A 15,506-nucleotide genomic window follows, 5' to 3' on the forward strand; every position below is an offset into this window, starting at 1 on the left:
ACTGTATCCCAAAAAACTGCTCACGAATAGATTAGAAACACAGTCACATCCAACAAACAAGGTACCATTTACAATGTCTAGCACCCTATCAAAAATTACCAGACAAACAAAGAAGGAACATATAAGCCCAAATGAAGTGAGGATCAATCTGTCCATAACACAGAAATGAAACAGATGATATAGGAGCAGTAGACAAGTTATTATTAATGTATATTCAAGAAGCTAAGGTCAGACATGTTGAGACATGGAAGATATAAAAAAAATACCAAATTGAAATTCTAGAGGTAAAAGCTACATGGGCTTTGTACTGATTAGACATTGAAGAAGAAATAGTCAATTCAAAGACATAGCAGTAGAAACTATCCAATAAAAAACACACAGAAAATAAAGCAAAACAAAATGAACAGATCATCAGTAAACTGTGGGACAGCGTACACCTACCATATGACCCAGCTGTTCTGTCCTTAAGTGTTTTCCCAGGAGAAATAAAAACATATGTCCATACATATTTATAAACTGATGTTCATAGAAGCTTTACTTGTAATAGTCCAAACTGGAAACAACCCAAAGCCCATGGGTCGTTGAATAGATTTTAAAAAACAACAACTTAACATTTAATATATATCCGTATCATGGAATACTTACCAGTGAGAAAAAGAAATATGAGCTATTGATATATCCAATAACATGAGTAGATCTGAAAATACTGATGTTGATGGCAGACAAATGAGTATATATTATGGAATTCTATTTACGTACAATTCTAGTAAATGCAGACAAATCTCTAATGACAGAAAGGAGATCAATGGAGGAGGGAGGCAGGGAGAAGCAGGAAGAGGGCATTACAGGGGCAGGAGGAAACTTTGGGTGGTGATGTATGTGTCCATTACCGTGATTGTGGTGGTGACTTCATTAGAGTATATAGGTGAGAATATATCCAGTGGAATATTTTAAACGTGAATACATTAATATATCTCAATTATATCTTAATAAAGCTGTTAAAAATAAATATACATATAAATGAATAAAATAACTTTGAAACAAAGGAGTGAAAGGGTTCAGCAGCTAGAGGGAGGTCTTGGGTTAAGTGACTGCTTTTGTTTGTTGGGGGTGGGGGGGCTGGGGTGGGTTTGCTTTGTTTCTTTTACAAAACAAACTCAAGCAAATTTATAAGCTATAAGTATATACATATGCATAGAAAATTACAGAAAAGAGAAGAGACAATTAATGGAGCAAAGTCCTGAGAGAAGAGACAGATTGTTCAGGGCCCAAGGCTAGGGGATGCAGCTGGGACTAGAGAAAGGGGATAAGTACTTAAGGATACATGGAGGGCACATGGCTCCATTTTTTATGCCCCAGTCGCTGAACCCTGAGAATAAGCTCTTATTTTTGGGTACCAGTGGCATTATCTTAAGCTAAATTAATCAAATTTACACATTCTTTCCCACTCAAGAGTAGTACATCTCCTTAGAAGTAATTTCTCCCTAATTCAATGACTCCTTCTGACACGGAACTGAGGTTTGGCTGCCTGTCTCTTTGAAAGCCAATCCTTGAGAGACAGGTGCTAATGTAAGGAAAGACGGTTTATTCAAGTGTTGGCCGCTTGAGAAGATAGTGGACTCTCATCCTAAAGACCATCTGACCATATCAGTGCAGGCAGGGGTTTTTATTAGGAAGGAGAGGGAAAGCAGAACAGAAATCAGGAAAGCTGTCTATGTGTAAGCACAGTCTATTCTGATGATTATCTCGAAACTGGTCAAGTGAAGGTCTTGTTTTTATGGTTGAAAGTCAGCAAATCTCCTGGAGCCAGACTGTTGGTTGCTGGAATCAGCTCCTGAAGTTCATTCCTGGAACTCTTTCACGAGTATGCTGTTGATCTACTGGCTACATATTAGTTAACAATTCATCTTTTACAAAAACACTTTTTACAGAAACAATATTGAAAGATTAGTGGGGTGGGTTCCACTTATAAGTCTGGGTTTCAACTGATGTTGAAATAAGATTATTTTATTGAAAAGTGGACTGTGCTCTTCCCCTCATCAAGAAAGGGGCTTGAAGTTAAAAGGTGTTTCGTTTGCTCTAACTTTACCAAACTCTCCCACGTAAGCATGCTGAGCAACACTGAGAGCCCTGATATTTGTGTTTCTGGCACATGTTTATGTAATATGGAAAAGAAACATTCAGCTAAGTGAAAGGGATGTTGCTCTTCAAAATTTCTAACACACAACAGGATTGCTTGTTACACAGTAATTTATATTTAAATCAATTCTATCAAAAAAGCACAGAAACAAAGTGTCCAACAGACTCTCGTCATTTTAACATTAAAACAACATATAACTTAATGCTCTAGTATCCTAAGGTGCCCTTTCATTTAGAAGGATTCAGACTTCCAGGAGCATTCAGGGAATTTAAAGATGTAGTCCACTACATGAAATACCGAGCCTGTAAAAAATGGTTTCCATATCTTTCATATTCATTCAACAGGTTTAACGCCATGTGCAAATAAATGATCTTTTTTACCTGTTTTATTTCCATCAGAACCTACGTTCTCCATCAACATTAATTGAATGTACTTGAGACTAAGGGCTACCCGACAAAAGAAAAATTGCTGTCTTTCTTTTTTAAATCCTCACCCAAGGATGTGTTTGGAGAGATAAAGGGAGAGAGAGACATTGATGTGTCGCCTCCCCTCACCCCACCGGGATGGAACCCCGACCTTGTGCTGCAGGGGAGGCGGCTCCAGCGAACCGAGCCTCCCGGCCAGGGAGAAATCGCTGTTCTTTTGACTACCTGTCACTTGGGAACAAAATATTTCTTTTGAGCTTTAAGGGGCCTCTCGACCCTTGAAACGCTGCTTTTTCCCTGCAAACCGAGGAAGTGAGTTTACCACGTGCCGCCTCGAAGTTTTTGGTCTCCACACTTTCAGGTCCCGCCTTTGGGCGAGTACTTGGGAAGGGCTCATATCCCTGTAAAGCCCGGGAGAGGGGCCATAGCCACGAAAGCCCACTCTCAGCCCCTGGCAGGAGAGGGTACCTTTGGGACCCTCTTGATCGGACTTGGGGCTGGCGCCTTGGACCTGCTTTAGGCGCAGGAAAACCTGTGCACCAAGTGGTCTGCCCCAACGCAAACGCGCACAGCTGTGCCCGGTGCGCTTACCGCTTGGGTCCTGGAGATGCTCCACAAAGTCGAGAATTTAGGTACCCCCACCCTCGTGCCAAAGGAGTTGGTGGTCCTAGTGACAGGCGACAAAGATGATCTGGACTACGCCTGTCTCTGGCAGGACTAGACGGGCGCGAAGGGAAGCGGGGTTCGGGCCACGCTGGAGGGCAGGGACTTGACTTTGGCGCTGTCCAGCGCTTTCAAAACCCGCTGCCTGGCCTGCACGGTGCCAGGCCCCCTTCTGGGACCTGGGGGCGAGAGCGGGTTGTGGGTGGCTCCCCGCAGAGACACTCGGGCTGCGGTGGCAACCCCTCCCCCACCCCGCCTCTGGGGGCGGGAAGTGGAGGGTGAGAGTCACCGGAGCGTGAGTGCCCACGGCCCCTCCTGCCGCTGCGAGCGCGCACCATAAAAGCCCTGTTGCAACCCGCTCACGACACCCCATCCACCGGCTCTCACGCCCGGGAGAGGCGCTCCGGACAGCCCAGCACTCGCTGCCCAGCCACGCCCGCCGCCCGCCACCGTCACCGTGAGTGCCACTGCCCTCCGCCGGACAGGGGCCCAGGCGGTCGGTGCCAGGGGCCCTGTCGCGCCCTCTGCGGAGCCCTGGGGCACTGGGAGGGTCGCGCCGCTCGCCGGCCCCTGCTCGCCCACCCCGTTCTCTCCCTACCCAACGCGCTCCAGCCGCTCTTGGCCCCTGACTTCCACCTGCCCCCTGGCCCCTCCGCTTGTCCTGCCACCCCTCTCCCAGGCCCTCCGGCTGAGCGGTTCCCTCGGTTGCCTTTTGGAGGAAGTGGGGGGAGAACACGACCCCCAACCTAGAGCAGCTGGCAGTTTCCTCCGCGGTCTCAGCCTACCGGGAGGTTTCCCAGGCAGCCCCCCGAATGAGGAATTCTGGGGCTCGGGCGCCTAACCTGGGATCGGACCTGAGACCCACTGGCCCGGGGAGCGTTCTCTCCCCTCCCTCCCAAATTGCCACCCGAGGTCCTCAGCCATCTGTCAAGCGCCTGCAGCCAGACAGATCAAAAGTATCCCAGAAGAAACTTTCCTCCCCAGACAGGGATTTGGGGAAAGAGGGCAGGAAAGTGATGATCCTCAACCAGCAGGAGGAGCTTCTAATTCTGTCTCTAAAGTGCCTAAACGGGCGCCCCCACCTCTCACCCCCTCTGCGCCCCTCACTACGGGACTCTCCGCGCTGTGACTTTCACCCAAGTTGCACGGAGTTTTCCGTTGGCACAGAGGGGCCGCGCGGACTGTGCCCTAAGCCTGCGGGTGGTGCCTGTCACACTCGGCTCCCCACTGTGTCACTGGGTGGAGCACGGATTCCGGGTCCTGGGTGGTAGCAGGGGGACGGGCGCCGGGAAGCAAAGGAGGGAGGTGGGGGTATGTGTCCTCTAAACTCCCAACCCCGCTGCCCTGCGCCTTTGGTGCCCTCAGATGCTGGGGAGCAAGCGCCTGGGGCTGTCCCGACTGACCCTCGCCCTGTCCCTGCTCGCGTGCCTGGGCGCGCTGACCGAGGCGTACCCCACCAAGCCCGAAAAGCCCGGCGAGGGCGCGTCGGCGGAGGACCTGGCCAAATACTACTCTGCGCTGCGGCACTACATCAACCTGATCACCAGGCAGAGGTGCGTGGGCGGCGGGGGCCCTGCCGGAGCGTGCCGTCCCGCCCCTGGGGGTCTCGGAGAGGACAGGGCCTGCTCCGCTTCCCTCCCTCCGTCCCGGGGCAGGACAGCGGCAGGACTTACTGAGCGCGCTCCCTCCGCAGCTACAGTCACAAAATCTTGACTCAGGATCAGGTTCTCTGGGCCGTGTGGCTGCATCTCCTCCTACCCCCCATCCCCTTGTCTTTTTTGTTCTGAGAGCAGTGGAGAGACTGTTTGGAAACCCGGAGGGGAAAGTTCCCTGTTGAAAGGGGTCAGGAGTGCCCCCAGGGAAGGGCTGCAGGGAAAAGGTAGGGCAGGGTGTCCAGGAGAAACAGCAAAAACTGAGGGGAAACAGCTGGGTTTTCCACCCTGCCCGGAGCGAATTGAATGGCACTGGTGAGGAAAAGACGAATAGAGCTATTTTCTTTTCTGCTGTACAGTGGAATTTTTTTTTCTTTCAGTCTTAGACCTTTACTTGAAAATTCTGGTCCCAATAAATAGAGATTTAGCAGAAAAGAGTTGATCTAAAATGCAGAGACCTGCCCATTTTATAGCAGGTGAGGTTTGAAAAGAAAGTGACTGCTTGGTGCTTTATTAGATAGAAACACACATTGGTCTGTCACTCTAGTGTGAGTCCAAAGAGTATGTGGAATTCGAGACATGGTAAACCTCATTCTGCACACCCAGGAAGCCAAAATGAATTCCGCATTTTTACTCTCAACATCAAATATTAAGCAAAAAGAAAAAAAAAAGAAAATCAAATCCAAACAATTTTTACAAATAATATAGGACTTAAAATTTGTTTCCAAAATTGTTTCATCTTAGTTTTAAATCATTCAATATCTTATTTTAATTCCCGAGATCAAGTGACCTTAATAAAAACAAGGAACCTTTTGAAAGCATTAGTGTTATTTAACATGTTGAAATTATGCTTTGTGAAGTGTCGTTTTTGTTTTTACCACAGTTGTACTGTTTACAAGTCAGGGAGTAGTTGGAATGGATGCAAAGTGGGGAGAATTTCTATTTCTTAAATAAAGTGTCCTTGTTATGTTTCATCAAAAAGCTGTTTCATCCTGAGAATTTTCTAAGAAGTCCCAATTTACATTGAATCAGAAATACATGGAGGTGCCAGGATTAAATAGTATTGGCTTATGATCCCTGAAGCCTGATAATGTTAATTAGTGAAAAGCAACAATGCTTTATGTCCTGAGACTTCTCAGGAAGTTAATTGCTTCTAATGCTTGCTTATGCTCTCTTACACACCAGAGAAAAGAGCTTATCCAAACAGAAAAGGTATTGTCCTTTCTAAGAAAACTTTTGTCAGTTTGTCAGTTATAACACACAGTAGGGCTGATTTTTGAAAAGAGAGTTGCTATGAAGCTTTATCATTATAGGTATGAAGCTTTAGCATTTCAAAATGTTTTTCTAGGCATTATTTTGTTCAGTCCTTACCTCAGAGCTTTGGGGTGAGCATAATTATCTCCGTTTTACAGATCATGAAACTAAGAACATTTCATGAGACCTTTTTAGGGGTGGTGATGATTTTCCCTGGATGTTGTCACCGCCATCCGCAGTCAGTGTGATCTCCAACATCTTTCATGAGGAGAGAACCAAGGGGAAGGGACTTGAGTTTCATGGGGAGAGATTCAGGGTCGGTGAAAATGCGTTGGTCCTGGAACGGAGTTTTCTGTCTCATCTTCATGTAAATTCCTCCTTAGAAACCATCAGAATTTATAATCTGCACCAATAATAATCTCCATCCTGCATGGTTATTGTCTTCCCACCGCACACATCCGCTCACACGCACGTGTTGGTATTTTTGAAAATTATAGTGTCATTTGTGAGTCCGTGTTTGACTTTGTCATAAACATTCTCTTTCCTCTCTTTTTCTGCACAGTTCGTGTTTTTAAACTGTATGCCCAGTTCTCTGCTTCCAAAATCTGCATTATTTTTTTCCTAGAGCGTGGACCTACCACATTTTGCTAGATCGGTGTTTCTGAACTCAGGCAGCCTTTTTGCTTCCCAGGATACTGGGCAATGTCTGGAGACAGTTTTGGTTGTCACGAGGGGTGGTGCTACTGGCATCTCGTGGGTAGGGGCCAGGGATGCTGCTGAACATCCTACTATGCCTAGGACAGCCCCCCACAACAAAGAATTATCCAGCCCCAAATGTCCATAGTGCTGAGGGTGAGGAACCCAGCCCTAGATTAAGTGTTTCTCCATCCTGGTTGAACACTGGAATCATCTGGAGAATTTAAACAATATACTGATGCTGGGCTGCACCCCCTACCAGTTAAATCAGAGCCTGGGAGTGGGGGTGGGACTTGGACTTCATAGTGGTTTTAAAAGCTCTCCAGGTGACTCTCATGTGCAACCAGGGTTGGGATTAACCCCCTACAGACTCTATCTTCGAAAGTTAAAGCATTGTAGAGAGAAAGGATAGCCCAGAATAAATTAGAGAAAGAAGAAGAGGGAACAGTTCTGTCCTTGTACAAATCCTGCTCTGATAGATTTAGTTTCTTTAGCTGGTAAATTGGAGAAAATATTGGCCAGTTCTTTCATTCACTGGAGCATGATGAAGATAAGTGATTAAGGTTGCCCAAGAGTTTTAAGATTAGTAAAATGAACTGATGGGGGAAATAAGTGTAAGCAGCCACCTAGAATCTGATATCACAACTCCAGAAAATCTTTGAGGAAACCTTACAAATGATGGGAACAGGAGGGGTTGCTTTCGTTTTTGTTCCCTTGAGTCCCAGAAAAGGAGTAATAATAGGAAAATTTCTCCCAAAGTTTAGATTTAGTTGTGCTTGATAGGCAGTCAGAGGGTACCTGCTGACAGCTTTGTTACTCTGTGTTATCTATTAGCTCATCAGTCCATGCCAGGCCAATCTCTCATTTGTGAAAAAAAGTGGCTGTTGGTGTCCAATGCCTTTTTTGAAAAAGGGGAAAAGTGCCTCTTCCAAAAAAACAAAAAAGCTACTTGGTACTATAGACGTGTTAGACTCTTTAATAGTGTGTGAGAGAGAGAGGGAGGGGGGAATGGATCAGTTTACTCGCTCACTCACCTGGAGCAAGCAGCTATGCCATCCTGGCAGGAAAGAGTAGCCTTGCATTCATTTGTTGTCCTTTTCATATCCTGCAACAGGAGAAAAAAGACCAGGATCATTTCTATGGACCAGTAGGATTCCTTTATATTTACAGGGCAGATTAAAATCACAGCATGAGAGAAAATGGAAAATGTAGGGCCCAGGTTCCTTTGCTCTCTGTAAGAATGGGTGGATTTCAACGGTAGTAACATGCACTTGCCTATCACTTTGTCACTTACAAAGCATTGTGACTCACATGGAATTTTCACAAAGACCCCAATTTAAGCATGAGTTGTGATTTTGATTTTACAAAAGAGAAAACAGAGATTGAAAGACACAGGTGAGTCTAGCACTTCAGTCACTGACTTTTTTTCTAGGGATGTTTCTGAAATATCATCTGGTCTCTTTATTAAGATTTAAACTGCTGTACATCATTAGAACTGTAGCCAATTAACTAATCATGGAAACATTAAAATCATACTTTGATGTAGTTTTATTTCCTGTCACCTAGTTACATATCTACATATGTAATATTTGCGGTATAAAAAGACAAGAATTTGGGATTTTGGTTGGGTTTAAATAATCTGCTGTTATTTAAGTATGTAAACAAAATTATATACATATTTAATTTTAAATCATATTTATGATGTTTTTGATCATGTATGATTTGTACACCTAGATTATTTGTTAACAGACGGTTAACTGAAAATAACTTTTAGATTTGATACCCCATGTGAGAGACTATCTTCTTTCTTTCTAAAGATTTTTATGAATATTTAAAGCTTGCTTTAAAGAACTTTTCTTTTTTTTTGGTTAGGTATGGAAAACGGTCCAGCCCTGAGACACTGATTTCAGACTTCTTGATGAACGAAAGCACAGAAAATGTTCCCCGAACTAGGTATGAAAAGGCCTCTGTGGGAACGGGAGAGGGAAATCAGAAAGGGCTGCCTGGGGAGGAAGCGTTGGACTGGGGTCTTTCATACCAGGTAGAATTCAGAGAGAAATGGGGATGGGGAACAAGGTGGGGAGGACCTTTCTTTTCATGTAGTCATTTGTAAATCTCTGAACTTCTGTGGGGTAATATTTTCTACTGCAAATTATTTGGTGCTCCTTGGAAAACTTTAACTATAAGTGACTTTTACTGCAGAAATTACTCTATAGACTTAGAGTGAATCCCCATCTCTACACTGAAATGACCAATCACCAAACTTTGGGGTAATTTTTAGTTTTTATATACTGTGCAGAGTGTTCCAGTCTTTCTGGTTTTACATGAAACTGTAGATAAATTACAGGGAGCTAGTTTACTTTTAAACTTATTTTAGTTCAACTGATGTCACATAGTAATTTATTACATTCAGTGAATGAATGTTGAACAACGTATTATTCTTAGGGGCTTGTCTGTAGCCTTGGGGATTTCTCGGAGTGTGGGCTGTTTTGGGAAGGGGTGCCCACCAATGTCTAGGGGTCAAACATTGGACCAGGATGCTCTGGTGCCTCCTGGACAAGGAGTTCTGCTGAAAAGAGCCCGGTCCTCCTCTGTTTTCATAACTGCCTTTTCTGTCCACTGCCTCTTCCTCTACCCCCAGTTGGCATATGGTTTATCCATTTCCGTGGTAGCTTGTCTGCCTTAAGCCCAGAGCTGGACAACGGCAAGAACCAAGTTCCCCAGAAGAGGTCACTAGAACACTTGCTCAGTGAGTGTGACGGGCCTGTCACTCTTCATTGGGCTTCCCCTTAGAGGTTAAAGCCGATGACCTGGTGAGCCACCCTCACCTTCCCTTCCGCTTCCCACTGTCCTCTTGCGCAATGGCCAGCCAGGGTGGAGGTGCAGGTCTAGAGTTGTCAGGTTTGTTTTCTCCGAGAGAAACAACCATTTGGACTGGAATAAAACTCCAGTGCTCTTGTCCCTGGAGGTACCAGCCAGATTTCAACAGCAAATGCAAGGGAAGCGGATGGAAAATTCACGAGGATTATTTTTACATACTAACCAATAAATGCTTTTTCATGTTTCATGGACATGCATATGATGTTTGCTACAGTAAAAGTTTAGGGTAAGCTCTGTCTACTTAAGATAAGAAAAAGAACCATCCAGACCCACCATCCAGACCCACTTACAACCTTTCTGCTGTTCTTTGTTCTGTGGCCCGAAGTTGGACAGTTAGTACATGAAATAAAGTTAACTGCACCCTGATTGACAGCCACAATCAAATGCAGTTAGGAGGAAACTGAGCTTGATGGCCTCGAAGTTCCCTGTGAATGCTGTTTTATTAAAAAGGCTTCTTTATAGTCTGATCAATAGCATCTCACTACATAAAAAGCCTTGCAGGAAAACAAAGGAAGCATATTCACAGTTGAGCAACAATAACTTTCTTGTTACAGTTTCGTGTGATTCCTGTAGTTTTGATCTTCAGAAATACTGCAGAGTTCTTTGGCCTCTTTGATAAACACAAAGCCTTTTAAATGGTCCCTCTGAGATGTGCCTGAGACCCCCGTTACCATGAGCGAAAGCTACTCAGCTGGGTCTTTGCACTGTGCCTCTGCCTCCCACTCGGATGTTCAACACAGAATGGCAACGGGAGCCTCTGCAACAGTTTCTGACGATCTTCCATCTCAGAACGGAATGTCTTACTCCCGCCAGCCTCCCGGGAAGCTGGAAGCTTCTCTCACATGCTCTGCTTCTTCTGTTTGACAGGCTGGAAGACCGTTCTATGTGGTGATGGGAAATGAAACTTGCTCTCCGGTCTCTGCCTACTTTCCAACCCCTATTTCATTGTGTAAGACCCAAGTCTGCCTGTCCCCCCAATGCATGCAGCCACTGTGCTCAACTCTGCGGAGTTTTCCTTTGTCCTCATTGTATATATGTGTGCTTCAATAAAGTAACGTGCATTCAAAAGTGTGTGCTCCTCAGGGAAACATCTGATGCTGCGACAGAGAGAATTATCTTAAATTACTCATGAAATCACAGTCTCCCTCAAGTAGCAGATCTGAGGCTTATTTCACCAATATTAAAGCAGTGGCTATGGAAGGTATAAAGATGGGATGATTTACCATCACCAAGACTCAGCTGTGTGGGTGTAACAACAGAAGTATTTGGAAACATTGAACAGGGGAGTGCGATTTGGAACAATTTGATGAAGTTTTTCTCCCATTCACTTGGGCTCCTTGTTAACCTCATTGGCCTGTGCTGTCAATAGAAAGGACAGCTATCTAATAGCACTTTCTGCAAAATGTCTTATCTCTCCCCTGTTTAATATGGCCCTCCCTAGCCACATGTGGTTTTTGAGCAATTGAATGTAGCTCGTGCAAATAAGGAGCTGGATTTTAAATGTTATTGAATTTTAATTTAAATAGCCACGTTTCTAGCAGTTACCACATCAGACAGCTCATGGATATACAGTTCCTTAGGCCACTACTACTTTTAGAATTTGAGTCATAAGCAGAAATACAGAATAGGATGATTAGGTTTTCACACAACATGGCATATGTTAATCAATTTAGCTAAAGGCTATTAAATCCCCTCCATGTACCTATTTGCATGGGCTTATTTTAAAACTAATGTTACTAGATTCTTACATGTAATTTCTAAATCAAAGAAAACAGGTGTCATTCTGTATTCATACTTTATACCACATTGTAAAAAAATGCTCAAATATTTTTATGTTAGGTCTTAAAACTGCTTACAAAAACCCCATACACATCATGACTTAGGGAATCTTGTAGTATATAAAATAGTCTCTATACAAAAGAACTCTAATGTTTATTCAGCCAGTGGAGTCAATGATGCTACAAAGCATAATTTCCTTTAATGAAACTAAGATAAAAACTGTTCCATAGTTTTCCTAAATTTCTCCTTATTTTTGTTTCTTTGTGCTTTAAACTAAATGCCAATAGGTAAGAAAGGCATTTTTTAAAATCTTAAAATGTTTAGTAAGTCACAATTTATTATCACACAACATTGAAGCTCTTTACCAGCCTAGTATGTTTGGAGCTTTTCTTTACTGAAGTTAGTATTAGGCAAAGAAAGTTGACTCCAGGAGTCATTTGGAAGCACAGATATGCTAAATAGTCACCACCATGTACAGAACTCTCGGTTATATGGAGCAGAGCAACAGGAATAATGTATATGAACCACTGAGAGATGATCCAGGAATTCCATTTTAAACAAAACTAAACCTCTTATCCCACTAAGTCTAAGTGCCTGAAAGGCTAAACGTCAAACAGCCTACATTTTCTTCAGACTCAGGCCTTGATCCCTCGGCCCTTTGCCTCATCTACTAGAAAAAAGACTAACCTTTCACTGCAGGTGAGCTCGGGGTGCTGACTCAGTGGCTGCCAGGCTCTCGGAACTTCTGAGCTCTCACTCGTGAAGCGGGAGTGAGAAATCCTGCCCAACTTTCCTCAGAAATCTGTATTGGGATTAAAGCTCAGGTTAAGGTATTGTTACAAGTACGTAAGAGCAGGGAAGTGTATCAGGGTGACGTTTTTGGTGACCCCTGTGTCGGATTACAAATCCCTTGCTCCAGATCGAATGTTTGTGTCCCTCCAAATCCATATGATGAAATACGCCCAGTGTGATGGTGTTTTGAGGAGGCCTCTTTGGGGGTGATTAGGTCATGGGCACATATGAATAGGATTAAATCCATATAAAAAGGGACCCCAGAGTGTTCCCTTGTCCCTACTATCCTATAGCACACAGTGAGAAGATGCTTATCTGAAAACCAGGAATCAGGCTCTTATCAGACACCGAAACTGCTGGTGCCTTCATCTTGGATGTCCAGCCTCCAGAGCTGTGAGCAATAAATTTCTCTTGTTTCTAAGCCACCCTTCTACAGTAGTTTGCTATAGCAGCTTGAGTGGACTGAGATATCCCCAACAAAGAAGAATTAGCTTTAAGGAATACAATAATGGTAAATGTTTTTAAATGGCAAGACTACATTCCAGTAGATTCCCTTGTAGTATTTCTCAAACATTTTCAGCCTGCCAACACTCCTTGCAATAGGCAAAAAGGCACCAGATCACCCACCTGTCATTGCAAATGATAATCCTCACTTGGGTGATAGTAAGATCTCAGCCATCATTAATGAGCTGCCTGTAAGTGATGTAATCATCATGAAGTAAATCTGTAAGTTATTAAGCTCTCCTCTGATCCAAACTCTAGTCCACATTCTAAGGAGTATAAATTGTTCATAACATTTTTGCAGATGCCATTACATCTTTATTTTGAGCCTTACAATGCCAAGACACATTCAAATAGATAATTATTCCCCCATTTTCACAGATAAGGAAACTGAGGCCCAGGGAAACTACGTGACTTTCCCACCTCATTCACGTTAGGGGAGCAGGTAGCAGTTCCTCTCCTTGTGAACTCTACCCTGCCTGATGCATCTCCCAGAAGTCGTAAGTCAAGGCCAGGTCATATGTAATCTGGTTAAGAACATAACTGCGGCACACTTAACTTAAAGCAGAGAATAAAGAAGTACTAAGCTGCGCAAGAGGCTTCTAGAAAAGGAAATGAGCATGGGCAGAACTAGCTGGAAGGGGCGTAATGGAGAATGTGAATGCTGAGCTGGACTGGAGGACATTCTGAGTAAGGTCACCAGCTGGGCTAAAACCAGAGGTAGGACAGCCACAGCTCGTGGAGGAAATGCCCAGGTGTCTACCTGAGGATCCGTGGCAGAGTAGCCAGGTATTGGATTGATGAAGTAGGTCCAAGTATGGCCAAACTCATCTATCCATCCATCATTCATTCACTTAACATTTTTTGAGCACCTAATATGTATTGGACATTGTATTAAGCACTGGGGATATAAAGATCAATAATAGTTTCTCAGGCAATTTACTGCCTAATGAGGGATGTCGTTAGAAGTGCTAAGATGAGAGTGTTAGGGTTTGGGATATAGTTAGGTTCTTCTGTCCCACTCAGCATGCTTTCCTTTGCAGTTTCCTGACAAAGGAGCTGTAGGTATGAGAATCAGTTGCCAAATAGGGAACAAAATGCCAGATGGGCAAGCATCCAATGACGCCAAATTCAGGGCTGCTCTAAGCTAAGTCAGGGCACCTGGCTGAGGCCCAAGACTCTAGAATGCCCTCCTGCCCCCATATCAAATCTCAGCATCCTGGTGGTGAGTGGCAGGAATTAGTGAGTTCTGTGGAGCACTTCCCAAACTCATGTACCAAGGAGCCACATAGAGAAGAGCCAGCCCACCACGTGCAGCAGCAGGTGGAAGAAAAGGGACACTTGTGAGTACACGTTGCCTTCTGACACAGCGGCCCTGCCCACAGCGCAATGTGGTCTCAGGAGACAATCAGAATAGCAGCTGCCCTCCTGTGCAGAGGGAGGTAGGAAGAAAGAACAGAGGGAGAGGCCAGTGTCTGGGCCAAGGCTACAGCTTAGGCCCTTCAAACTCAGCTTGCTTAAAGCTGTTCCTCCCTATCTCAGGGTCAGGAAGTGGGCATGAGGTGTTCAGGCGCCAGGAAGGGGCACCCACCCAGGCTGGGGAGAGTGGAGGAGGCAGACCACACTTCCTGGAGCTGCTGGGGCTCAAAGGAGGAGCACCAGCTGCCAGATGAAGAAGGTGAGATAGGAGGCAGGGGACATGCAGTTATGAGCTATACATATTTTGAGTGTTTTTTAAGTTATTTGAATTTGGCCATATGCTTGGCCTTTACCACTGGGCTACTACTCTGAAGGGGAAGTCCCATGTGGTATGAAATCAAGTCCTCTAGCCAGCCTGACTCCTCTCCCAGCCATTCTCACCCCACCCCATCCTCATCCCCAGTAGCCCCTGCTCTTCTTGTGGACTTGGCTCCAGGGGCCAACCAGCCCCCCTCCCCCCAAATAGTCTTCTTCATTCAGCTAAATCAGGACTAGACTTCTCAGCTGAGATCTCTTAAACACGATCTTATGGACAAATTTACAAGTTCAGAGAATAAATGTACTAAGGTCAGTTGATACTTTCTAATTCAGGAAGGAAGGGACTATTTCTTTTGCAATATTTGAGCTTCCTGACTACCTCCCAGCCTCTTTCCCCTGTCCAGACAAGGGTCAGGACGGAGGAGCAGATACAAAGAGAAGGGAAAGTCAGTCCCAGTTTGGGACTTCCAGGGCTCCCCTCGAAGTGACGTCAGGATGAGTGATGCCCCCGTCTAAAGCTACACCCACGGGCAGACTCTATGGCCTTCCTGATGACAGGAAAGTAAATATGATGGCAGTTAATTGTCTCCCTCTTTCTAATGCACACACATTATGCTTATATGGTTACTTATTACTATGTGGGCAAGAGAAAATGTTTTTCTCCTCCATGCAGAACATTGGAATCAGTTACAGTGTCATCAGAGCTAAACAAACACCCTTTTCTATCATCATAAAGGAAAACAGCCTTTTAAATAAGATGTTTCAGTGGAATATTCTTTTATTGTGGTTCACGCTTGGCACTGTATGATATTGTCACAACTAAATGATTGCCTTTCCTTCTGCCTATTAAAAAATTAGCACAGCGTGAAATCACCCAGAATCTTTTTCTCTTTTTAAAATCAGAGTAGAATAACATATAATTAATCTTATGTGTCATCCGGGCTCATTTTTTAATGTGGTTAGTAATAGCTCTGAATTTTAACTCAT

General features: G+C 44.5%; 1 protein-coding gene across 1 annotated transcript; it reads left to right on the forward strand.

The window, feature by feature from the left end:
- The first annotated feature begins 3,284 nt into the window (after positions 1–3,284).
- Positions 3,285–10,774, forward strand: NPY (neuropeptide Y). Its single transcript, XM_081147340.1, has 4 exons — positions 3,285–3,685; positions 4,594–4,781; positions 8,703–8,783; positions 10,578–10,774. Exons 2-4 carry the CDS (start codon positions 4,594–4,596, stop codon positions 10,600–10,602), a joined length of 294 nt encoding a protein of 97 aa, XP_081003466.1. The 5' UTR covers positions 3,285–3,685; the 3' UTR covers positions 10,603–10,774.
- Positions 10,775–15,506: the final 4,732 nt, after the last annotated feature.

Source organism: Miniopterus schreibersii, assembly GCF_964146895.1.
Source record: "Miniopterus schreibersii genome assembly, chromosome: 9".
NCBI classification, from domain to species: Eukaryota; Metazoa; Chordata; class Mammalia; order Chiroptera; family Miniopteridae; genus Miniopterus; species Miniopterus schreibersii.